This window comes from Eurypyga helias, unplaced genomic scaffold (genome assembly GCF_000690775.1).
Source record: "Eurypyga helias isolate BGI_N326 unplaced genomic scaffold, ASM69077v1 scaffold38026, whole genome shotgun sequence".
In the NCBI taxonomy this organism is placed as follows: Eukaryota; Metazoa; Chordata; class Aves; order Eurypygiformes; family Eurypygidae; genus Eurypyga; species Eurypyga helias.
In genome coordinates, this window is record NW_010255400.1 from 761 (window position 1) to 26,735 (window position 25,975).

At 43.2% G+C, this 25,975-nt stretch overlaps 1 protein-coding gene across 1 annotated transcript; it reads right to left on the bottom strand.

Annotated features, from left to right (window-relative positions):
* Positions 1-4,478: 4,478 nt before the first annotated feature.
* Positions 4,479-25,975, bottom strand: KLF3 (Kruppel-like factor 3 (basic)). Its single transcript, XM_010153316.1, has 6 exons — positions 25,928-25,975; positions 18,746-18,842; positions 11,959-12,454; positions 11,367-11,517; positions 6,154-6,314; positions 4,479-5,017 (listed from the first exon to the last, which is right to left on the bottom strand). Exons 2-6 carry the CDS (start codon positions 18,800-18,802, stop codon positions 4,836-4,838), a joined length of 1,047 nt encoding a protein of 348 aa, XP_010151618.1. The 5' UTR covers positions 18,803-18,842; positions 25,928-25,975; the 3' UTR covers positions 4,479-4,835.

The following is a 25,975-nucleotide window of genomic DNA, read 5'->3' on the forward strand; positions in this document are numbered from 1 at the left end:
TTCCACTGGGCTCGCTCTCCTTGGGCACCTGAAAAGGTATCAAGAAATAAACCCCACCCTTCTGTTCGCTCTGCACATCCTCATCTGCACGTCATCGCAGAACAGGACCTGGGGCGGTGGTTCACAGGTGGCTGAATATGAGCCAGCAGCGATCGCGGGTGGCCAAGAAGGCCAAGGGCATCCTGGGCTGCATCAGGAACTGTGGCCAGCAGGACCAGGGCAGTGACTGTCCCCCTGTACTGGGCACTGGTGAGGCTGCACCTCAAATCCTGGGGTCAGTTTTGTGCCCCTCACTACAAGAAAGACACTGAGGTGCTGTAGCATGTCCAGAGAAGGGCAGCGGAGCTGGGGAAGGGGCTGGAGCACAAGTCCTGTGAGGAGCAGATGAGGGAACTGGGATTGTTTACCCTGGAGGAAGATCAGGGGAGACCTTATCACTCTCTACAGCTCCCTGAGAGGAGGTTGCAGAGAGGTGGGTGTTGGCCTCTTCTCCCAAGTGACAGCACAAGAAGAAACGGCCCCAAGTTGTGCTGGGGGAGGTTTAGATTACCCGGATGGGCAGGATACGTGCACACTGCTGCACTGGCTCTGCCTCTGCACGGCCTGCTCTGGCACTCTGGCCCAGGAAAGGCCCAGAGAGCGGTTTAGGAGCACTACAAATACACAGACTTGCATGTTTGATGCTCCAGACGCACCGGTGGACTGCGTACCGCCCAGATTCGGAGTGAGTTTGCCCCCAAGAGCACTGCTGAGCACGGCTCCTCCAGAGCACAGGAGCTAGAAGAAATGCAGGGGCTAACAGAGCCCTGCCTGCTCCTGTCCCCCGTTGGATCTGGGACCCTGTGCGGGGCAGACAGGGGTGTGAGGCCATCCGAAAACCCAGGGGCACCGGCACGCTGCCTGGAGCCAGCAGGGAGACCCCCGACCCTTGTTCCCCTGTCACTGCTCTTTGTCATACAGCATCCGATGTCCCGACCACAAACGAGAGTCCGAGGGTTTTATTAACAAGTATTATACATACGCATCGTAGACTAAATATAGTATGAGGACTGTACAGTACAAATTTATCTTCACAGTCTGACATGACAAAATGTCATTACTGAATTCCCACTGGACTACCAAAGTAGAAAGGATGAAAGTACATTAAACATTCACACCTTTAGTAAGAAAGGATTGCCCAAATGTCTCCGTATTTGTGAGTCATAGTAATGCACGCTAGAAACCTTTAATTACCCATTCAGTCTCATTACCTTACAAAATATATTACATTTTATTAAAAAAATTCTGCATAGTTTATACAGGTATTAAAGTAAATACAACATCCCTGCTATGTTTGCAGGCGAGAGATGCTAAGCAGAAAGATTAATTTGACCCTCTAACATTTGAAGAACATAAACAGCAGAAAAGTGCCAGTATCTGTAAAATATAACAAAAACTGGTGTAGGCCTCAAGACACGTAAAACGCTTTGCACTTTTTATAGGAAGGATTTGTATTTATCTATGTGTTGCTAACCTTGACAGAGACAACAACCGACTTGGACAAGATGTGGCATTAGAAATGTCACTGCAGAACGGTGAATATTTAAAACCACACGCAGCAATACCTGCTTAGCTTCTTGCGACCGTCTTAGAGACTAGCCATTTGTTACAATCAAATTAACTGAACAGGCACATTTTAGTAGAACAGTATTGTAACACGCTGCCCAGTGCAATACCGCTAGTGAAGAAGTTGGGGGTTTTTAAATACACACATTCTGCTGGATGAAGGGTTTGTAACCGTATCTAAACTGGCTTCTCCTGGGGGCAATGACGGAAGGACTGGCTTTTAGAATGTACCCGGTTGTGTATGTTTAAAAATGAGGACAGGCCTCCAGTCAAAGTGTGCTAAAATGAATCCGTGAGCCAGCTAAGATGGAAATTCACATTTTCGGTTGAAAGATGAAAGCGCGTTTGTGACTTTGACATCCCAGAGAGACACCACAGGTGTGAGTGAAAAATCCTATAAACAAGGCATTTGCATGAAATAATCTCAAATATTAAAGATTTACATTTCTGTTGTCCTAAACCACAAGGCACGTGGATGAAGAAATTTAAAAGTTCTATTGCACCTTCACTGTATTTGTCCCCACCAAATATATTCAGGAAAAGGGTACGGAGGCTATTGAACGAACACAGCAAATAACCTAGATTAAATTCTCCACAGTAACTTGCAGTTACAAAGAATTTCTGCTTTTAGGGTACTTGATTTTAGATTTCTAGTTTAAAAAAGAAAATTGAAGAAGACATTTGGTGAAAGCCTTGAAACAGAGAAAAGGAATATTAAACATCCCGAATTTTATGTATTGCATTTGTTAAGATAAAATGGGATCAGTTTCCATGAAGCTGCTTATTTCTATAGGCTGTTATCGGCTCTTTTCCTTGGAATATAATGGAGCACTGCTTTCATCCCAGGATGATGTCTGTAGGCTAGTGACGGATGCTACAGGTCTATCACTGACACGTCTGCATTTATGGAACTGCCACGAAAGCCTAATGAAGGGGCCCGATTCTGACTCCACATCGTATCGCTACCTCTGAAAATACTGATCTAAAAAACCCAACAAAAGTCCCCATTCTAGAGCAGCTGCTCATTCGTATCATTCTCGCCCCTGCAAGTTCCTCAATGTTGGTAACAACTCAGCCAACCAAAAAAAGACTCTCGGATTTTCCAGCTCCATGGATAAGGAGATGATGGCCTTGCAAGAAGACAGATCTAGCCCTGGCGAAGTGGCGAGGACGCGTGGTGCTCCAACAGCGCACACGGATCTCCCTCCCAGCAACGTTCCCAGCCCCGCTTTGCAAATCCCTGTTCTCCCCTCCGTCAGGCACACCATCGGGGCTCTGCTCCTGAACTCTGCCGGTTCTCTACTCCCACGCAGCTGTTACACAACTGGAACAACACTCTCACAGCACCCGCTGTAGGAGTGCGTTTCTCGAGGAAGTAGAGATCCCCTCCTTCTCCAATTCTATGGGTATGCGGACGTCAGCGGAACAGCTGCTGAACTCCACCACCACGGGAAGGCTCTTTGCACTCCAACTCGCACGTGCGAGGCTCTTCGCGTGCCGCTGGCTCCGCGGGATGCAACAGCAGAGCCTACCTGCTCCTCAGGACACTCCACCTGCCTCCTCCTGGGGAGTTTTATGGAACTCCTCCTTCCCTCACCCCTCCATTTTCCAGTGGGTTTTTCCAAGAGAAACGACAGCCTGACTTCGGAATGTTTGAACTGCAGGGAACGGCGTTTACCGTACGCAGGGGCACGGACAGAAACGCACCGGTGCGCGAGGGTCTGGAGAAACACATCCCGTTTCCTTGCAGCGCCGCAAAACCTGCCAGCTGACAAAGACAGAAACCTTCCTTTCCGCGGGCTTCCGAGACAGCAACATTCCCAGGGTCAGGCGCGGGCGGCTCGGATTCGGTTTATCTTACCTACGGAGTGGTGTTTGCTGACTGGGGGGAGTCAAGGCTTGCCGATGTATTTCAATGGGATCCCCAGGAAAGCTTTGCCTACCGAGCACTGAGGGACTACCAGCCACAAACCACAGCTGTCGAGTAGATGACTCGCTGTACGCTTTTATCCAAATCGGGCACGCGACTCAATTTATCACCAGAAGCGCGGATGCCACCTCCTCACGGAAATACTGGGGACTAATAGATTTAAATACTGTAGTGTATGACAGTGGCACTCGCAGTACGGTTCGGAGCAGTTTTAACACGATTGCTGGTTTCTGAGGTATTGTCGTGGTTTAACTCCGGCTAGCAAAATACCACGAAGCCGCTCTCACAGTCCTGGTGCCAATCACACAGCTTTCTAGCAGCCACGGTAAAGAGATTTAACCCTTTCCTGGCTGAATCCAGCACAGGTATAGCGAAGAGAAGAAATACTTCGGAGAGGAAATCTAAGGGAGTGATTGTAGAGGGATACTCTGTATCCCTGCGGTGAGGTGTGGTGGGTTTCTATGACTACCATTTAGTGCCCTGTCAGGGGAGAGTACCGTGGGTGTTCCAGCCATCCACTCGCACAGAAACCAGACATACCGTGTCACACAACGTCCTCATTTAACAAATCCACCGGGACATTATGCGATACACCCAAGGATAGGCACTCCGCTACAATACAGAGGACAGATGACACTGGTTTAGAGACACAATACTACGTATAGACAAATTCCTGCAAATTTTCCTTCTCGACTGGGGTAAATGATACTATGATTCAATCTTTCTGTGAAGTAATGATATTGCTTAGATTTATTTCCACAGTGTTATTCACTGTTCGGGCAGAGGGGATTTCTAGGTCGGGTGCCTTTCTGAAACTGCTGTATCAACCACATTGCAGAAATCAACACGGTTGGGAGAGCCCATTCATTGCATTGCTGAACATAAAATGAGAGTGTATCCCCTTACAGGGCACATAAATAAAAGTCTCTGGCAAGGACTAGCATTTTGGATATTCAGTAACATTTACTACTTTATCAGTATATGCTGGATTGATTATATGAAGAAACCAACAAAAGCTGTTAGTTCACAAATTCCCTTATTCACGCCGGAATACACTAAACATACTGACTGCAGCAAGGGTTTGCTTAGCAACCCTAGGAGAAGAGAAACAGAAATGTTCACATTCTTTAGGTCTGACCCGTGGCAAGGACATAGAAGGGTTAGAGAACATCTGTTACTGACCATACGTAAGCTTTTAATGGTATAAACTCAGAGATTCAGACCAGCTGAATCCAAATCAAAATGCACGTGTGAAAAAAACCAAAATAAACGTGTGACAAGAGTCAAGGACAGAAGCTGTTCAGACTAGCATGTGGCGTTTCCTGTGAAGAGCAAGGTGGTCCGAGCGTGAAAAGCTACGGTCACAGTCTGGGCACTGAAAAGGTTTGATTCCCGTGTGCTTGCGGAAATGCCGCGTGAGTTCATCAGAACGAGCAAACTTCCACGTGCATCCCTCCCAGGTGCATTTGTACGGTTTTTCACCTGGAAAAAAAGAAATGCACAAAAAGGGATTTAAGACACAAGCACATCAGTGAAATATTCAACATGTTTATCCTCTTGCCTTGGCAAATTTCAGCAAGGCCTTAAATGCACACTCAGAAAGCCCCCAAGCAGCCCTGGGCTGTAGAGCGCTCTGTGCGAGAAACTGCGCAGGCAAAGTTCATAGGTCGAAGAATTGTTTCCTGCCGACAACTTACTTATTGTCTCTCTGTTCCTTGCTCTGCCACGTTAGCACTTGTTTTGTCTCATCAAGCCCAGAAGTGTGAAGGTTTAAGTATGTGTTCAAGTCTTTTCAAACCCAGGACCTCACACTCTAGATTAGCTGGGGGGAAGGACTGCTGCTACCAACAGGCAGAAATCTTCCTGCAGCCTCTTACAAGTTACAAATAACTGGTACCACTGTCCCAAGTAGCTCAACTTCAAACCTCTCTTAGTCATTACTTTGCAATACGTGTTCCTCCTTGTCCTTAACACCATCATGCTGCCCAACAGGTAAAGGGCTGGCTTGGTGTAAGACAGACAGGAACTGGGCTCCATTTTACCTAACAGCGTCCCCCGTTTTTGTAAAAACCTTGCTGCACGTACATTCATTCCGCACGCCAAGATGAACATTTCTGGAGAGAATGGAGATACATTTATGGGAACACTCACTCAGCCAAGAGCACTATCGCACCAGTGGTTAGCACGTCCATGCGAAGCAGATGTGCTGGTGTTTGGCACAAAGTCCAGACTTTTGCAAATGGGCTACTCCCATGAAGCCTCAGTCAAATGTAAGAGTGATGTAAGAGGTGAGGCACTGCAATCTGAACGGATTTGGTGTTTACGGGGTGTGCAGAATGAGTAATCTGCAAGCAAGTGGACAGAAAATGAGCAAAGAGCCAGTGAATGTGCAGCATACACCATGACCCTGCTTTGGCTTACGGCCTCTTGTTGGAGGTTTTTCCTGCTACGCCCTCTGTCTTTTGCTCAGATTGTAAATATATTCAGATCAATGCCAGATCTACCTTCTGTCATTTTGTTATTTACACCTGTGGTCGCCTGGCCATCAGCGCAAACTAGAACCTTAGTCTACTACTCCCCACAGACTCGACGAGGGAAAAGCACAGCAAGGCTCCAACCTGTGTGGGTTCTCCTGTGAGCTTTCAGGTGGGAGCTTTTAGTGTAGACTTTGTTGCAGCCTTCATAATCACATCGATGTATTCTGCGTTTTCTTTGCGTGTCTGGAGATTCCACGGGTAAAGGTCTCTTTCCTGGCTGAACTATAACTGAGGGGTGATTCCTGCAAAGTCAAACTGAATGTTAGAAATGAAAAACATCTAGCACAGCAAACCTCAGCGAATGTGATTCACGACAGGGCCCTTTATTCGCTACCACTGTCTCTTGGCAGAAAGAACGACATTACATGCATGTCGAAAAATTCAAGAGAGTTTAGCAAATCTTGTGTATTCTAGTAGCAGTATTTTTAAATGTTTACTCATTCTGCAACATGATGTAGCCATTTTTACTATACCCTACATTTTTTTTTAAACTTAGAAATGAAAAAAACCCCTTCAAACTCCTGTTTTTCAGTCAAACCCAGAGCTCTCAAACTCTGAGTTCAACAGAGTTCTGATATTTGTTCACAGTTTTTCTTCCTTCAAATGGAACGAATTCACTGGGAATTGGAAAGAGCTATTCCATATTATTAAAGAAATTGTATCTTTAGGGTTTCAAAGCAGAACTCAAACCTTTATTGTTCCAGCCACTCCTTTAGAATGTAATTAAGAATTTCCTGTTTGGTGCTGGCAGGAGGGTGCGGCCTCCCTACACCACTGACGTCAATTCCTAAAAGTAGAGTTTAGCCTGGGTGGCACACCCACAGGATGTCTGAAGTTGTCCCTCCACCTTCATAAACATCGGTTTTTGCTTTTGAAGCTCGCAGGTACAGGGCAGGTAAGGCATGTGCTAAGTACACATGGACCCCCCGTGACAAACAAAACGGTCGATATTCACGCATGTGAAAACACATCGAGCTCCTCAAACGGTGTCACGGACTGCGGAGATTTGAACAACACCCCCACTGCAGAACTGGGGACAACCTTGTCCTCCATGTCAGTGTCAGAAAAGGAAGTAAGGACGTCTGTCCAAAATAAGTGGCACTACAAATCTTGCAACCTCACAAAGTCGCATTTTTCAGCCCGTCAGCACATCTGTATCAGTGCTTCTAATGGTATTTTTTAGCTTTTCACTGAAATCTAGTACATTAACGCGTGCCGGTATTAGAATCCCTTGGAGCAAAACCAGCTCCTCCATGGGACAGATGTAAGCTTTCTAGAACTCCCATCTTTTCCCAGTTACTGTATTTCACATTTCTTTACTGATGGAATTACGTTTTACAAGACGAGTTTATATTTGTTTCTTAAACCAAGCTCCTTTAGGGCGTAGTTTTGAGAAACGCTGAACACCTACAGCAAAACAAAGGGCACGTGCTCAAGACAGAAAATCTTGTGCGTGGTTAATGGGAAAAAAAAATTCTATTGCTCCCCCCAGCAACAGGATGGGAATTACCAATGTGAGAATAGTTTCATTCTGTTATTAATTCTTTTATTAAAATTACAAGCTGGAAATTGTGAACCAAATTCTCTTCCTTGGGTGTTTCTGCGACTGCTGAGTGATGCACCCTTCAAGTACACATTCGATCTAGGTGAAAATATTGCAGTGGCGGGAAACGCCGGCGGGTGAAGTTAGGCACAGATGCACGTACTCCTGAGCACGACAGGCAGGCCTGCAGCTTCCTGAGAAACGCTGCTGCACCCCAGTCCTTCTGGAGAAGGTCTGGCTTAGGACAGCAAGCAGACTTGGTTTAAAGCCCTGTGTGTGGAGGCTAGTCCTGGACATGGTAACATCTGGAAAAAGGGGGAAAAGGGATATTGGCTGTACAGCGTTTGTGATGGTTTTCAATCTGCGAGTATATAAAAAAGGCACTGAGGAGCTGTCTCATTTTCCCTTTGTAGGAAAGGAGGCTGGCAAGACTACAGAATGTTACCAACAACCAGATAGGGTGTGGCACTTTTAAAAAATGGTGAAGGTGGTGTCAAAAATCACATGTAAATATTAAGTAAGCATCAATAACAAAAGCACAGCCCCCTAATTCTTTCATTCCCTCTTACACAATCAGATACGAATTCAAAAGTCTAACCATTTAAGCATCATTCTTTAATAGATAAGAGTATCTCTCGAGGCCAGGCTGGACGAGGCTTTGAGCAACCTGGTCTAGTGGAAGGTGTCCCTGCCCATGGCAGGGGGTTGGAGCTAGATGGTCTTTAAGGTCCCTTCCAACCCAAACTGTTCTGTGATCTTCCAAACATCATGTTACAATGTCAACAGCTTCTTCTCCCTCTTTACCACAGACCACAGTGTGCTGACAGCAGGAGTCATGCTTTGACACTTGCACTCGCTAGAAAATATGTTAACGAGACTTCCTATATTTGGTCAGAGATTATAACCTCAGGCTTGATTTTAGAAAGAACTGCATAGATACGTCAACTATCAGACATATGCCAGTCCAGCAATCCCTATGGAAATACCACCAACATCATATAATCTGCATCCCAAATACTAACCATAAGCAAATCAGTCACTTAAAAAAGTGAGACTGGAGGCTTCCTATGACCTTTTAATGCAGCATGTGTGCCTGAACAGTGCTCTGTGGGCAGTTGGAACCTGTGAAATCCCACAGCAGGGGGTTGGAACTAGATGATCTTGAAGGTCCCTTCCAACCCAAACCATTCTGTGATTCCATGAAAAATGGTTAAAAAAAAAAAAAATTGCCTAACTATGGCTCTTAATGCAGAAAGAGGGCTGATGAAGCTGTTGAGACAACAGGAAATCTTATAAATGTCTAGGTCTCTCATCTTGGAACTTGTGTGATTTGTCCATGTATTTTTTAAATGATAAGGAGATAAAAACTACCATTTACAAACTTCTTGTGGCAGACACAGCAGAATGTGAACTGGAAAGGGCTGGCTTTAGGCACAAGCAAGAACTGCAGCCCTCCAGGACAGCGAGGAAGCAATTTAAGGCATCACAACGTGAGGACACGGTCTCCATAAACATAATGCTCTGCATGGGCAAGCAGAGGAGATGCTTTGGAAACATGGACTATCCAAACGGTTTTCGTAACAACGCTACCTACACGTGATACCAAATTTTATATTCTTTGCTCAGCGGATGGATTTCCTGTGGAAGCTGGACTCGTTGGGAGTAATGAATGCAAATTGCTAATGCAGGTGACAAGCGTGCAGAAGTCAGCCCTGAAGGAAGAGTGAGGTATCAGCCAGCAACAGCACTGACTGGTTTTGCTCTTGTTAGAGAGGCCTATCAAAGGACAACAGTAAACTGAACCATTCGACAGCCCTGACCCAGCAGAAATTAGTTCCAAGTACCTACAGACCTGACTCCCTTGTGGGGCAGGCCCATGATGGCAGATAAGCAAACATGGATGTTCTCTATGTTATTATATGCTTGTTACAATAAAATACATTAAAATCTTATTTTCAAATGAACAGCATAGCATTTATAAAAGCTAACGGTGGCTAGTTAACTGCAAAGAGCCTGCAGTCGAGAAGCTGCATCTAGGCTGGTTAGAGACTTGAAAAGGAGGAGGGGTGCCCACAAGAAGGCCGTGCAGAATGCAGTTAGCCCTGGAGCCACAGCGTGCCTTCTGCCCTGGGAACGGTCACGAGCAGGAGGAAGAGGCACCCTTCTGAAGGAATTGCAGAAGACTGCCCGTCCCATGCTTTCTCTTTCTTTCTGAATCACCCTGCACTCACACACTGGGTTTGGGAGCCTGGCTTGGAGCCCTTTCTTTCCCCACTCTCCGAGGTGAGGTCTTGTACAACCGCTCTGAGGGCAACGGTGAGCAGTAAGAAAGGGCGTAGATGGATGCTGAGGTCACGTACCAAGAGCTCAGCTCAGTTCCAGCAGCCAGCATGCCTGCCCGGAGCACCGCTGCTGAGGGATCAGCCGGGTGCCGGGCCACTCCATGATTTTTGTAACTTGACAGAATTTTCCCTAGGAAAACATGAAATGGGAGGGTGCCCATGGCTCTTCACATACTTCCTGGGAATTTATTTAGTCTTTCCAAATCCTTCTTTCTAGCCCTTCTGGACTGTGTTAAACCCAATTAGGTCTGTGATGCAGTTCATGGGGTGGCCCCAGTAACAGTTTTACCAGCACAATGAGTTGGTACTGGGGTAGAAACAGGTGGCTGGGAGGAGAAAAAGCTTTAGGAACTCCATGAGCTGTCAAAAACCCCACCCACGGAACAATGGCTCTGGGTAAACATGGAATTTCACTGGATATATACAGAAGTCAACATAAGAAGGATGTAGACTGTTTGGAACTAGTCCAGAGGAGGTGACGAAGATACTCAGAGGGCTGGAGCCCCGCTGCTATGGGGACAGGCTGAGAGAGTTGGGCTTGTTCAGCCTGGAGAAGAGAAGGCTCCAGGGAGACCTTATTGCACCTTCCAGTACCTGAAGGGGCTACCAGGAAGCTGGGGGGGACTTTTTACAAGGGCCTGTAGTGACAGGACAAGGGGTAACGGGTTTAAACTGGAAGTGGGGAGGTTTAGATTGGATATCAGGAAGAAATTCTTCATGGAGAGGGTGGTGTGGCACTGGAACAGGTTGCCCAGAGAAGCTGTGGATGCCCCATCCCTGGAAGTGTTCAAGGCCAGGCTGGATGAGGCTTTGAGCAACCTGGTCTAGTGGAAGGTGTCCCTGCCCATGGCAGGGGGGTTGGAACTAGATGGTCTTTAAGGTCCCTTCCAACCCAAACCATTCTGTGGTTCTGTAGTAACTTTTAGACCTGAGGAGGTTCTTTCCACCAAGTGGCCAAAATTTTTTAAAAGACAGAGGGCCTCCAAGAAACTAAAATAATTTTAATGAAAGGTATTTAGGTAACAGAGAGAGATCAGTATGAGATGTCTCTACAGTATCTTTCCAGTTTGATGCTGGTTTTACATAAACAGGTATCACTGGCTTACTGGGAGTCCTCCTTTCAGCAAACTGTAGGACCGGGACTAGCATTAGTTTAGAAATGCATTCTGTAAATGGCAGATCTATGTGGCTGCGATGCATAAATACGTATCTGCTCCCGTACTGCTCAAGAGGGAAAAAAACACTTGAAATCACATTTCACAGTGGTGGTGGGGGAGGATGTTCTTCTGTATTCTAACACATGTTCTAAAGCACAGCACCACGCCCTCCCACTCCTCAATATGGGTAACTTCTGCAACGAACTGCTTTTCACTATTCTGCTGGTTTTGGGGCAACTGTTAGCTACTTACTCTTGCAACATTACTTGCTGGGGAGACAATGAGGTCATCATTGGAGGTGACATTTGTTCAGGATAGAAGTCAGTCTTCGATGGTTCACTTCCTGGCTCTACTTTGATTGTTTTCTTCAGTGTAGACTTCTCGTAAGACTCAATGACAGGCACTGTATGTGGGAGGGTGGGAGAGGGAAGGCACACATCAGAAATGTGCAGTTATGAAATAAACATGGATATGTAAAAATCTATAGTTAAAACAAAAGAAATCTCCCGGCTCTATGTTCAGTGCAACAGTTTATGCTAAAATCTTCCAGTTTTAGTCTATCTCCTGATGAACCATGACTCAAAACATTTCTGTCCATTTTCATCAGTCCAAATCTCAGTAGATAATCAACTTTATGCTGGTATAAATCAGAACAGAACATGACCTTGGTAAGTTTGGTAAAATCTTTACACATTAAATTCCATGCCTGCGTATTTCAGAAGAACCAGAACTGTGTTCCCTTTCCTAAAATGAGAAACCCCCCCCCCCCCCCCGCAAAAGTGCATGGATATACAGTTATTTTCCCAGGATAAGACAGCATAAAGAAAGAACTCGACACACCAACCTTGCATGCTGCTTGGAGTTTCCATCTCATCTGCAAGAACTGTGGATACCATGATGGGCTGCTGAAGATGGGGAGCATACATAAAAGGAACCGGCTGGACCACAACAGGCTGTATAACCGGGAGAATTCCAGGGCTTCTCAGTCCATGGCGTGAAAGAGCAGCGGCCATTACGGGTGGGATTGTTATTGGCATGGAAATAGGCTGTACTCCTGGGGGCGATGGTGTGAATTTACTGAGTGGTGAGCTGGGTGAGGACAGAGTCAATCCAGGCGAAGTTCTCCTGTGACCAGTCTGAAATTTTAGAGGGGAAGGAGAACTTCCCGTCGAAGGCGGTGAGCTCCGTTTGTTCACCGTAAGGTCTACTGGCTCCATCTGGATTCCATTTGATAGTCCTTCGGGGTTTGAGTAGAATTTATTGTGCAACACACTTGGTGTAGAATAAATGACGCTGTATTTGTTTGGCTTCATTTGGTCCATGTAATTGGACGGGTATGACTGTCAGGAGTGGAAAAAAAAAAAGAAAATCAAATAATAAATCAACACACACAATTACTGCTGAAAAAGAAAGGCGACTAATAAAATGGATGCAAAAGGAAAGTTTTCAAGAAAGCACTTTAATGTCCTTTCTAAATAAAAGTGAACTAAATAAAGCCTAAAATCTCACACAAAGGAAGTTATTCAAGTACTGATTCACTAACTGTTTCAGAAGCAATGTAAAACAGATGATGAAAACAAATCCTCAGCTCTTTTTCTCCCTTAAAACCCACTTTTCATATACAAAGCTGCACATTACTTAACTGACCTGGGAGACACAGGGTCCTATGCCCAGCATGTAACTATACATTGAGGATCACAAAGTCAAGCAAGAGGGGAGTTAAACTGTACTTGGAATTGCAAGTAATGGATCCCAATCAACTGCTTAAGTAACTGGAAAACAATCATCAATGAAGCGAAAAATTACGTGTCTGAACCCTACGAGCAGTAAAAACCACACAGCTAAACTATATAAGTGATGGGTGAGAAACTCAAAGAGTTACTCAAAAGGTAAATTATAAACTTTTTTCCTTTAAAGAAGTAAAGCACTTAACTAGCCAGTTTGATTTTGGAAAACTGGTACAAGGATAAACATTTGGCATGTTGGAAGAATACTGCTGTTAGAGTAGTTACAGTTCTCATTACAAGACCATACAAACCCCAACGCTATTCTTGACCTACAGGACTATCTCCACATTTTAGTGTAAATAATTCTTGTAAACCAAGAAGTATTACCATTCATTGCAGAGTACAGTATCATTACACAACTACCCAGATCAATTTTGCATTTAAAAAGTGTTGAAAACTGCGGTCGTTTACTAACTGATAAGTTACAACGGAAACCGATGTGATGTTCTAACACAGCAGACAGACACAGAAAATGCAATCCACGCAGTATTTAAGCCCTTAGGTGTTGTAAGTTTTTGAAACAAAACGCTATCTGTGGATTCCAGACAAGTAAAGCTTCACGTTTAGGCTAAGCAGTTTCACACTAATATTAAAAAACAGCCAAATTCTTTGGTACCAAGATGACTTTGGTAAGCGGGATTTTAAAAAAATGCTCAAAACGGTAGAAAGTGAATCAGATTAGAAGTATAAAACTACTGTATTTTTACACAATCATTTCCATGATATTTCAATTATTTTTTCCTGTTGTGCAGAGAACCGTAAACTAAAGAAGCTGAGTAATATATATTTTGATAAACAAAAAATACTTTCCAAGAATTAGGAAGAAAATAACGATGGTTTTAGAAAGTGATTATTTTAGGGACTTGGCATTTTACCCCATATGCCTTGCATTATTCTGCAAAGGTGGTTTTCACTGTTGCAATTAAGCTGGCACAGATTTAACAGCTTCTTCTGTTTTTTAAGTTTGGGGAAGTCAAATTGTTTTTCTGAACTTTTCTTCCTTCTGCTATTTTAATTACTATTTTTCTATCTGAACTGCAGATAAAGTTGTAATAGAAAAATGGGGTGTGACCAATTGTCTGTGTTGGGAAGAAAAAGGGTGAAAAAGTTGAAAAGGATGCTAGAACTACAAAAAGAATCCCTGCTGTCTGGTGGAAAACTGTTTTGCTTCACTGTCAATGAAGTGTGCTTGAAACCCTGCTTGTCTGGAGTTAAGTCACACTCAGATCCTTCTCCTGGTTCTGAAGTCAAGCTTTCTGCACCTTTCAACACAGCACAATTTCAGTTTCTAGCTCCCTGCGACACGGCAATTGCCATCAGGTTGATGTGAACCACTGCTTTCAGATTTGGTAAGCTGCTTTCCCTTTGCCAGGGAAGTGGACAGTACCCCTTGGGGGATATGGGATGGGAGAGTAAGGAGACTACTGACTCAGCAAACAGGGAGCGTTAACAATGGCAAACAAGAAAAAGCCCCACTACCCGTGTTTGGTTTTCTAAATGCCACCAGCTGCAGGATGCATGAGTGAACTTCCCAGCCTGCAAGAGCAGTCTTTGCTCCCCTGTCCCAGAACTCACCCGAAGTATTCTGGTGGAACAATGGAAAATTAGATATCCTTGAGCTGTTTGCCTGAAGTATTTATAAGCTGATACATTTTCCTTGGATTTCTAATGTGGGAATTAGTGTATGCAGGAGTTTGGTCTGCCTTGGATTGAAAAATACCCAACAACTTCTCACTTGCCTATAAATTCTGCTTTCCTGAACACTGCTGTGCAGAATCGCATGTCACTACAATAGGTCACTATAAAGATGCAGTATTGTACCTCAAAATTTATTCCTTTAGAGTTTACATGTCGCTCTTTTTTATGTTTCATAGAATCACGGAATGGTTTGGGTTGGAGGGGACCTTAAAGACCATCTAGTTCCAACCCCCCTGCCATGGGCAGGGACACCTTCCACTAGACCAGGTTGCTCAAAGCCTCGTCCAGCCTGGCCTTGGACACTTCCAGGGATGGGGCATCCACAGCTTCTCTGGGCAACCTGTTCCAGTGCCTCACCACCCTCTCCGGGAAGAACTTCTTCCTGATATTCAATCTAAATCCACCCGCTAAGATTTCCTGCCCTTTCCTTTCATCACTTCCCCTCATTGGGCCTTACAAAGCAATGCATTTACCTTTCCTTGCTGTTTGTCCATAATACAACCCAGACCACTGAAGCCACAAAGAAACTGGCAAATAAATCAAAGGAACTTTTAATATTTTTGAGTCACATCCATGTGGCTTGTATAATTAAATCTACCTTCAAAAGGAGAAAGAACCACCATGCTTTTCCTCTCCACAACCTAGCAAGAATAAAGACTGGCCAAATATGCCACAAGCACACCTATCCCCCCTCAGAAGAGCGCTGCTTCCACGAGGGGACGTTTTCAAGCACTAATCTGATACAATTAGCTGAATTCTGTTATACTACCACACAATCATCTTTGTTACACAGGCAAACAGAGTTTGAAGCAATGCACCAAGTCTTTTATAAACTACATAACTCTATGATTTTAACTCAAAAATTTCACCAGCCTCTTAGAGTAACAGAACCAGGCGAAGGACCTGCTTACACTATTTGTCAGATTGGTGTCACGTAAGAGGATGAATAGGATTTCATCCAAATAGTAGCCAATACACAAAAAAGCATTCTCACCACTTGCAATCTGTATTCCAGTACAGTACTTAAGACCCCAACCCCTCACACAGCACACAGCTGTCGTTAAAAATGGGTGAAACAAGTAGTTTTGGGACTGATGGAAGGGCAGAGAAAAGCTGTTTATTTTAATTTAAAGAAAGATGGTAACGCATAAAAAAGCAACTTCTTTCATTACGTGGCCACCGGGATTTGTTCAAATGTTTAAAAAGTTCTCACAGCAAATATTGGGACTCAGATGACCGTCTTCCAAGGCCAGGCTGGATGAGGCTTGGAGCAACCTGGTCTAGTGGAAGGTGTCCCTGCCCATGGCAGGGGGGTTGGAACTAGATGGTCTTTAAGGTCCCTTCCAACCCAAACCATTCTGTGATTCTATGACCTTGTCATATTTTATTTTATTAAAAGCTGTCATAAAATGTGTTCAATAATTTAATTCAATAACTAGCATGAGCTGTTGGTGCAGCGATGAAACATTGTGGGTGCGAGCTTCCGTCATCTGAGAAGTATAGTTAATCCTTTCAGCCACCCACCCTGAAATGCAGTGGTGTCAGAGCCGTAATTTATTTCTTTCTCCCATCCCAAGTAATGGGATTTTTAAAGACAGACCACGTATCTACAGTCAGTCTATGTTCAGGTAAAATAACCAGTAATTCCTAAGGGGCTTCATTTAGTTTGGGCTCTAACGATACCACCAGAATTAAAGATACAATAAAATAAAGCCTGATTTTAGATTTGAGAGTTATGACAGCCCGCAGCAAAGTCAATACTACGCTTAGCACCTCCAAAACATTGCTCTAACAGTTTCGCTTCCCTTCCACCTCCTCAAAAGATCAAGAAAACTAACACCCTCAGTGGCTGCTATCCTTTCCTATGTCCTCTCCATACCACTATTCCTCTCCTTAGTGGTGTTTCCAGGGCAGTTTCTACTGGGGAGCTCTGGCAGCAGGGCTCCAAGGAAGCCGCGAGACCAAAAAGCGCTGGGGAAGCCAGGACCTTGAGGGCTTGGGGCTACGCAGCCTGTGTGTGCACAGAAGCTGAAACACACACACTCCTCAGCCCAAGGGAAACCAGAGCAATCTCTGCAAGGGGAACTCAAAAAATGCCCTTTTCTCTTTTCTGCTTTTCCTTTCCTGGCTTTTTTTTTTTGGTTAACATTATGCAGTAAGCATACAGATTTGGTGAAATGCTCTAAATAGTCTCTAAAGGCTGGTCAGAGTGATGACATCGAGTTGTAAGAACACCCAACGTGACTCCAGAGCTCCATTGCATGGGAAGCACCACCTCTGCAAGGAGCACGTGGTATAGGATAAGCACCATTTGGAACTACAGTCTTGGAATGCACGTGGCTCAGAAACGCTGCCTTGTTTTTCCCACTGCAGTTTTTCCTTCATCATCCTGTCTGGGGAAGGCTGCTCACTCCTCTCCTGGTCAGCCCGCTGAGGGACCGACCCTGTCCATCTTGCAGAGGCACAGAGCTGTCTGGGGCAGGGTCTGGTGTCTCTCCTGTGCATCATCCCAAGCCACTGCAGAACCTTCTTTGGGAGATGAAGGCAGACGTATGCAAAAGATGGCCCAGAGTCTCTGAAGCAATTTTCTGTTAGTCAGGTAATGACAATTTTACTGAAAAAGTGGTCCATTTTCTGCCTTTGACAGACAATATTCCTGGATAATCACCATTAATCTTAATATTATGAAATAATTATGATTGAAGTGACAGACGGGCCAATACTAAGGTTTTTTGTTGACCCAAATATTGGAATTTGTCCTACGCCCACTCTCAGTGATAGATCGGTTATTTTTCTAGCATTGCTGTCAACTAAGTAAACCCCACGAAAGCCAAACAATAATTTCAAAATGCATATAAACTTAAGTCTCAGAAAGTGTTACTGAAGAAATCAGAATGCTTACAGATGCATTTAAATTGATGACAATTATTCTATTCTTTATTTGAAGTAAATAAAGCAGGAAGCAAACTTCTCACTGAAAGATGCCATTCAGAGCATGAGTTTAATGCACTCTAATTTATACACACTGACCTCACCCTTTTAATTAATCAGCCTTTCTAGGAGTGTGGTTTCATGTTACATTTAATCTGATCTTACTGCAGGCTACTGCTGAAAGGGGAGGTCCTGTTTCTTCGTCCTACCCCTCCTCTTGCTGTAGCATTGAGCAGCCGCACAGAATGAGTCACATCAGCTTCCAAATCTGACCAAAAAGCGGGGTATTTTTGGTGGGTTAGAAATGACGACCATTCAGTGAGTTGATCCAAAGGATCCAAATCATTCTGTGGCCACACGATTGCTTCACGTCATACAAAGGAGACACAAAGCTGGAAAGGAGGGAGAAAAGCCTGAACCTTCCCTTTCAGTGTCAGCCTGAACTTGAACAGTGAAGTATACATGGAACTGCTTCCTAAGGCTGTACTTCCCTGGCAGTCTAAATCATTACAACTCCCACTGGTCTGCTCCCAGCCACATTTTCCTGTTGCTTTTACTTATGACAGTCTCCTCTAAGATGACCCTATACACCAAGTTGAGGGAAAATTAACCCAATTGAAAAGTCTCGCCTTCCCCTTTCTTCCCTGTTCCTCCTCCAGTGCCGTGGTTCTCATCTGTTCACACTGTAAGGCACTGCACCCGGCTTACCCAGCAAAAAGCCATTGTTTTTTCAGTCAAGATTACTTTCTGCTGTTTAGAGCGCAGTTAGCCCCAGGCACACGTTGTCAAGACCAAGAGAGAAACAGAAGAGGTGACAGCGAGAAGCTGTTCATTTAGTTCAAGGGTGTAACACTGAAACCACAGGCTCTTGCCACTTCACTCTCAAGTCTGGTAACTTCATTTCCACCCACCTCCACCAGCAGCATGAGCTACAGAGATCCTATTTGCACTGCACTGGCTGAGGAGTACTTGGATGTTCCCTGCTCTGGGGATGGGAGCACCAGCAGAGGTAATGGGGCAGGTCATTCAGGGGCAATAAATCCATAAACTGCAGAAAAAGCTTTCCCAGAATGTGAATTTGATTGCCCTAAGAGCAAAATATAGCTTCACAGCCTTTCTCAAGGTAGTCCACAGCTTAGAGGAATCTTGCTATGAATTTAAAGGTGGAAAAAATATAGTGCCATCTCAAAGGCTAATGTATTTTAAAAGTCTTACCACTGACACAGGCTCCATGGCTTCTTGCTTGATAGGGACTGGGTCAAACATTAGCATCTTTTTTATTCACCTGTTCTGATGCCTCTGATGTCCCGGCCTGCAGGGGAAAGACAAGGTGTTAGAAAGTCACAGGAAATCCCCTAACCAACTTCCTGAATTGCAGAGAATTTACTATTTCCTCAGATTAATGTGACTATTTATCCATCTCTAACATAACTTCTTAAATATTTGACTGGGCTCCATTTAAATATTTTGGTTATTCCAAGTTTATTCCTTCCCAATTGCTGTTGAAACAAAGGGACACGTGCTCACTTTAATGAAAGTTAATTTGCATTTTTGTTGTGCACATCAGCATACCAAAATCACAGATTTGTCGCTTTCATTAGCTGTCAGTGTGTCAACACATCACAGTTCAGACCAGGCATTTCTCATCAGCATTACAACTTCAGAATAATCTTGTTTATAAAAGTGAACTGATTCTGGAGAGGGTATCCCTTTTCTAAGAGTCCTGACAGAACAGTTGAAACTGTCATGTCCAGGGATACTGAAATCAATGCAAAAGAAAGAGTAAAATCCAGGACTAATTTGGTGAGGTCCGTTCAACATGCTGCAGTGACTCAACAAGGAAAACACACCACTTATTTCCCTGAGATAATGAATTTACTGACAATTCAACAGTAATTTGTGCAAACTGTGCAGAAGCACCACAAAAAAAAAAATCTGGTTGTATTCTGGGCAGCTTCAGTTGTTTTTTTTTCTACAGCATTCAACCTCACTTGTCCAATTCTTGCCCATCTCAACCTGCCTGAAATAAAAGTGTTTAGCATAAAGCATGCCACAAGCGAACTATTATACTACACACTTGCCATGGTCAACTTGGAAAGAGGTTGTGAAGGAGGAGATAGCTCTTCTGGGCAAAGCCATAAGGGTACAGAGTAAAAACCAAGAGAAGCAAGGAAAAGTTGTTCTCATTGACATTTAGATGTCGGCAAGCTTTTTATAAACCACTTGGGGTTATACATTATATGACTGATGTTACAGGAGCAAGTTCTGACCATACACTGTAGAGTTCACAGCCCTGCCTGGAAGTGGTATGACCTCTATGAAAACGTGAGGACCAAAAAAAAAAAAAAAAAAAAAAAGCGCTAAAACCCCAGATTCAATTTTGACCAGTAGATGGCACTGGAAAGAAAGGAATACAGCCAGGCTACCGCATCCAGACAACTTCACCCTGCGGAAGCAGGGGAAAGGCTCAACAACAGATTGGTAGTTGTTTGGCCAGAAAACTCACCCAGAAATTTAAATGAAAATTTTAAGATGTACCTGCTCAAATTAAAACAATTCTAATAAGCCTATGATAATGAACAGATTTGCAGTTAACTATCGTCTGTTTATAGACAAAAATTTATTAAGAGTTTCCAGATGAAGATGGCATATGTGTCAAGTCCATCATTCATCAGGTATATGAAAAAAGTTTAAAGACTTATGGAAACACATTACAACAGTGCATATTTTGAATAATGGAAAAAAACCCCAAGTGTCAAAAGCAAACTGAAGTACCTTGGTAATTCTTGTTACAAAAGTAAGAAGTATCTTTGTAATTCTTCTTACAAAAGACAAAGGCCTGACAAAACCGAATCCAAAAAACACCCCAGTAACACTAATAGAGCAGCTCAATATAATTTCCAGTTTGAACTTAACACTCAGTTTTATTTCAGAGGCGGTTGTGTAAGATGGCACTATTTGCTAAAAGTTGTGATAATTTTGTAAATACTTCAAGTATGCTTGTGAGAAGGTTATTAATTATACTATTTTTCTTTGAATGGTTATCTTTTCCAGGTTTTTAACATTACACATCGCTAAGAACTAACGTTTCAGAAGGCTGTCTTCCCAGAAATATATCCACATATCTATGCATTAAATATATATGTATCCATGCATCATTCATGTTCCCACACACGTACATGCATGGTGAAAACAGGAAAAAAAAGTTACACTTTTAGACATTAAAAATGTTTACAGTAAAAATATAGCTGCTCAGACTTCATGTACAAAATTTGAAACTACTTGCTTTCAGGTTTCCAGGATAAGGAAGGAAGAAAGAAAGGAAGGAAAAGAAGAGAGAGGGAGAAGAGTTTGTTCTAAGTAAGCAGTCATGCTCCTCAAAAATGACTTCTAAAATTGGGATTTTCTTGAGTTTAAGAGTTACTCCTTTTCACCTTTTAGTCCAAGAAAGTATGTGAAAGATAGTTGATACACATTTCACATGTCATGCTACACATTTCAGTGTTTCCTGAGAGGGCTCTAAATTACTGTGTAGGAGCTAGGCTGACATCGACAACAGAAAGTGTACTGTGCTGAATAAAAGTGAAAAGTAATTCTCAATCTTTCTCAGGTCCAGTCATCTAAGAACAGCAGAGGAAAACGTTACTTTTATTGCTGCATCATAGTACAGAAATTGTGCACTTTATCACGTTACTCTTTAGCGTTAGGTTTCTTTTCCCCATTTGACAGTGACTGGAAATCAATTTTGAAGAAAGAAAATTAATTAATATGTAACGCTTGGTCCTGTCCGTCCAGATCAGAGAGTCAAATTCGTATGTGGGGGAAACTGATAGAGCTGCTGCAGAGTCAATATAAACCAGCTCTGGGTCTGGCATTTAGGATTTAGCTCAGAAGGACACTTTCCTATGGCTACAAATACATTCACAAAACAATTATCTTTGTATTTAAAAATAATACTCCGAATCAATTGCTTGGACCACATTCACAAGCAAATACAGGCATGCACACTCACTACCAAGAAGTCAGTAGTTTTTCCCAGTCTATTTGTAAAATCATGCCTACTGAGTCAAAAACTCCCAATCTCTCTCTCTCAAACATTAGAGAAGGGGGCAATAGGGAAGGTAAACAGCCTTATCTGTTTCTATTACAGAGGAATGAAAAAACAGTTGGGTTCTACTTTACACACTGATTTCATAATGTACTTGTTTGAGAGCCCACAAATTGTTTAGTAAATACAACTAATTTCTGGAAAGTCAAAATATTGTCTCTCATTCCTGAGGTACCCTGGAAATAACAGTGAGCAGACAACAATTTATTTATAAGAAGTGTATTAAAAAATAACAGCCTTTGTCTTTCAAGTTATTAGATAAACTATTCTGCATTAAAGAGTTTTTTTTCATGTGGGTTAAAAGAATTTAAAATGCATGTAATCTGAAACTAAATAATTAACTACAATCCGGTAGGCAAACATTCCACCTCTTTTTTTTTCCTCTCTCCCCCTCTTTTTCTGCTAACAAGCCACCCAGTTTTACTTTCTTGCCTCCTCCCATTCACTCCACCCTGTGGACCTCTGCCAAGTCAGTCCAACTTGTCCAAACAGGACACGGCTTTTGATAAGATTTTGCTCACACCCTGTACTTCAGAAAGACAAATGAAGCAATTGGTTTTTGTATGCAAATAAGGACAGGTGCAAGGTAAAGTCCAGGCAAAGTCCCTCAGTATTTTCCTATCTGAAGTCCAGTGAAGACAGCAAGCCAGAAAAAGCACGAACTCTGCCCTTATGATCCAATATTCAGTGAAGTATCCCTTCCAGAAGGGAACTGCATCATCGGTAGCCTTGTCAGGATTGAAGACTTCTCGATATTAACTTCCTGACAGGTATGGTTTACTGTTTCAGAGACTTAATTAAGAGTAAATAAAAGCTTATAAGGTACTTAATGTGTATTCTGACAATAAGCACTTGTACGGATTATTTACCCTGGAATAAATGAGCAAAGCAGTTCAAGAATGTACCCAGGCTACACATCTGCACTGCAGAGCAGCTGGAGAAGAGCAACCTCGTTGCAGCTGCTCCGGGCAGCTCTGCTCATCTACCGTCCAAGTCCACCAACTCCGCAGACCTGCCGTGAGAGGCTGGGGTGGAGGGGCAGTTTTGATCGCGAACATCCAACAACTACAATGCCTCCCTCGTAACTCAGAGCCTTTGCTCTCATCAAGTACCTGAAGAGCAGCCAGTGACAGCTCATTGCCTTGTCAGGATTGAAGACTTCTCGATATTAACTTCCTGACAGGTATGGTTTACTGTTTCAGAGACTTAATTAAGAGTAAATAAAAGCTTATAAGGTACTTAATGTGTATTCTGACAATAAGCACTTGTACGGATTATTTACCCTGGAATAAATGAGCAAAGCAGTTCAAGAATGTACCCAGGCTACACATCTGCACTGCAGAGCAGCTGGAGAAGAGCAACCTCGTTGCAGCTGCTCCGGGCAGCTCTGCTCATCTACCGTCCAAGTCCACCAACTCCGCAGACCTGCCGTGAGAGGCTGGGGTGGAGGGGCAGTTTTGATCGTGAACATCCAACAACTACAATGCCTCCCTCGTAACTCAGAGCCTTTGCTCTCATCAAGTACCTGAAGAGCAGCCAGTGACCCGACTCTTGTACCAGACCAGGGGGGTGGTGACCATAAATTCTACCTCTCTTCACCCTGCACGAAAGCATGCATGGGGTTTGCTTTCTCAACCTGTGTGCCTGAGGGAGGCAAGGAATGCTGCCCCATGGCACAGCGAGGCTTTGTGTAAAAGCTTCAAGGTATGACTGCTGTTGTTGGTGTAATTACAGAATAAAGTAACAATATCTGCTAAATTAGCACTGCACGAGCGCCCTCCGCAAAGACACCGCGGCTCTTGGTGTCGGGATCTAGCAGCCAATGTCAGCCATGTGGGGAAGGCCACCCAGTCCCTTTGGGACCTAGGCCGTCGCTCTGAAACTACTACTTCTGTGAGCCTCGAGTCAAACTTCCCCTGATACTAAGGAGAAGTGATAATATCAGAAGACTCTCCACTGATGAAATCCAAAGGGCGGGGAGGTTTTCTGAACCTGGGGGAGAAGTCTTCTTCAGTGGAACCTTGAAAGACAGCTTGACAGAGAAAAAAACAGGTTCTGAGAGCAGGATTCCCAGGAAACAATACAAAAAGTGTTTTCCAAAGCTAATAAGCTGTGTTTGCTCCTACGGTACCAGTTGCTCTTCAAGACCTGAGTCAGCAAAAAAAAAGGGTTTCTAAAGTTCCATTAACTTTAATGGGAAGTAAGCAAGTGCTTAACTGCGCTGGGCCCCAAAATAGCAGCCGGCAAAGAAACTCTCCAGCTCAGCACAGCAGCCAGACCCCGTCAAGGCAAGCAAGAGCAGGGCAAGGAGCTAAGGCCCAGACACAGCGTGGGGGGAAGGGACTGGAGCAGCCAGCCCACGAAGAACAGGGGGAGAATCACGAAGAACTAGTATGCCAAGAAAATGTTTCACTGATCAGTAGCCTTCTGTTTGTTTATTCACTGGATTTCCACTGGGAAATGGTAGTAACTCTTGAAAAAGCGAGGATATAAAAAGAAAATAGTACCTGGGCCAAAGTTTGCTGCTTAAAGTTTTACTTGATAGGCTCAAAAAAAATTAATATTCCTATATGTTCTGTTATTTAATATTTCAGATTTTTTTTCTTTTTATTGACTTGAAAATATTTTTTCCTTTTTTACCTTCCTCTTTTCAAAACTGCAAGTAGGCTGAAAAATCTGGGGTTTTTGCACAACTTGTGCATCCTAACTTTGCTGATGTCACTTTGTTTGACCTAGAACTGCTTTGACATAATCATTTATCAGCTGTGTAGCAGACCAATCAGTATTTCCATTAAATTTACAGTAACACCGTTGCAGGCTCTTTGAAGCCACATGCCTGTAAATGACTTTCTTGTGTGTAAAAATGCTGGGCAGAGAAGCTCTTGCAGTGCTCATTAAGAAAGCATCTTCACTACCAAAAATAAATAGAGCCCATATAAACCCTGTTCAACCTTCTGTTCTACATTTACTGAACCTAGGGAAGAAAGAAAGAAAAGCTCTTGAGGCACCTCCATGAGACAATATTCTCCCTTATCGGCGCAGACTGCTGTCTGGTTTCCTGTCTCAAGCTGCTTCTTAGAAGGAGAAACAGTCTAGTAAGGATAAAAGATCAGAGTTTTGAAAACCAGTGGAGTATGTGGAATGGTATGATAATCTTTCCTTACCAAACTGAACTTTGTTTTTTTGTTGTGTTTTTCTTAAGTGGTTAATTTTGAAGATAATTTAAATGGGAAAATATAAATCCTATCCTTTTATTATGAGAGAAAATACTGTTCTCTATGTAAAGGCTTCTGCTATTTCATGAAACATACGAAACAAGAGATTCAACATCTTTAACAGTATGGGGAAGGAAAAAAAATCTAATCCTAAAGAAAGGAAGCATACATTTAAGAATAACAGCCTAAATGATTAATTTGAATGAGGACTTGAATACAGGGCAAATGTCAATGAACTTCTATGTACCTAAAGAACCAGAAAAAAACCTCCAGAAAACATGGAGAAGAGCTGGATAGTGGAGTGGGTACAAATGAGCCAGTGATCAAAGCAGCTTAGACTCTTTAAAAAAGTGGAAAGTCTGTCATGCCCTCATGGATCAAGTTAGTTTGTCGGTAACACACACTGAATGCACGATAGGCAGACCACGCATTTGGGTTTTTTTTTCCATTCTGGCTTACTTTACTATTAAAAACCTGTTAGACCTTTATCTTTCCATTTGGCTGATCTACACTTACACTTCCTTCCCCTGGGAGATATCAACTACGGCTACAAAACCTTCAAAGGAAGCCTCAGCGAATGCTTAACAGAGAAGGGTTAAAACTCTCCTAAAAACAGCTCTGCCAAACTTCATATTCCGGATTGGAAGGAACTAGCCTCGAAATGAAAACACAAAGCTTCAATGCTGACAGCATAAAGGAACTCTAAAAGACCTCCTGTTAGCATTGTTAATTAATATTAAAAAGTTGGTTTACAAAACTATTATAATTTTAATCTTAGTCCCTGATTTTGTAGAACTTCTGGGTATGAAAAGGTGTGAACCACAAAATTTACTGCATTTTATTACACAGCAGTTTCCAATATTAAATGCAGTTAAATGCAACACTTTTCCTCCATCATGGGAAAAAAAAGATTAAACATGTTTGAAATCCTGTGCAAATTAACAGTACCAGAATTAAGATATTTTATCGGGTTCTAATGGATAAACTCATTCGTGGTATTGTAAAATTAAAAGAAGAACAACTAAGTAAAAGCAACTGAGAGTAACAAAGGAAAATAATCAATGAACAACTTACCAAAACTGTGTGGCCAAGCACTCCTTGTTATCTGGATTTCTGAACAGA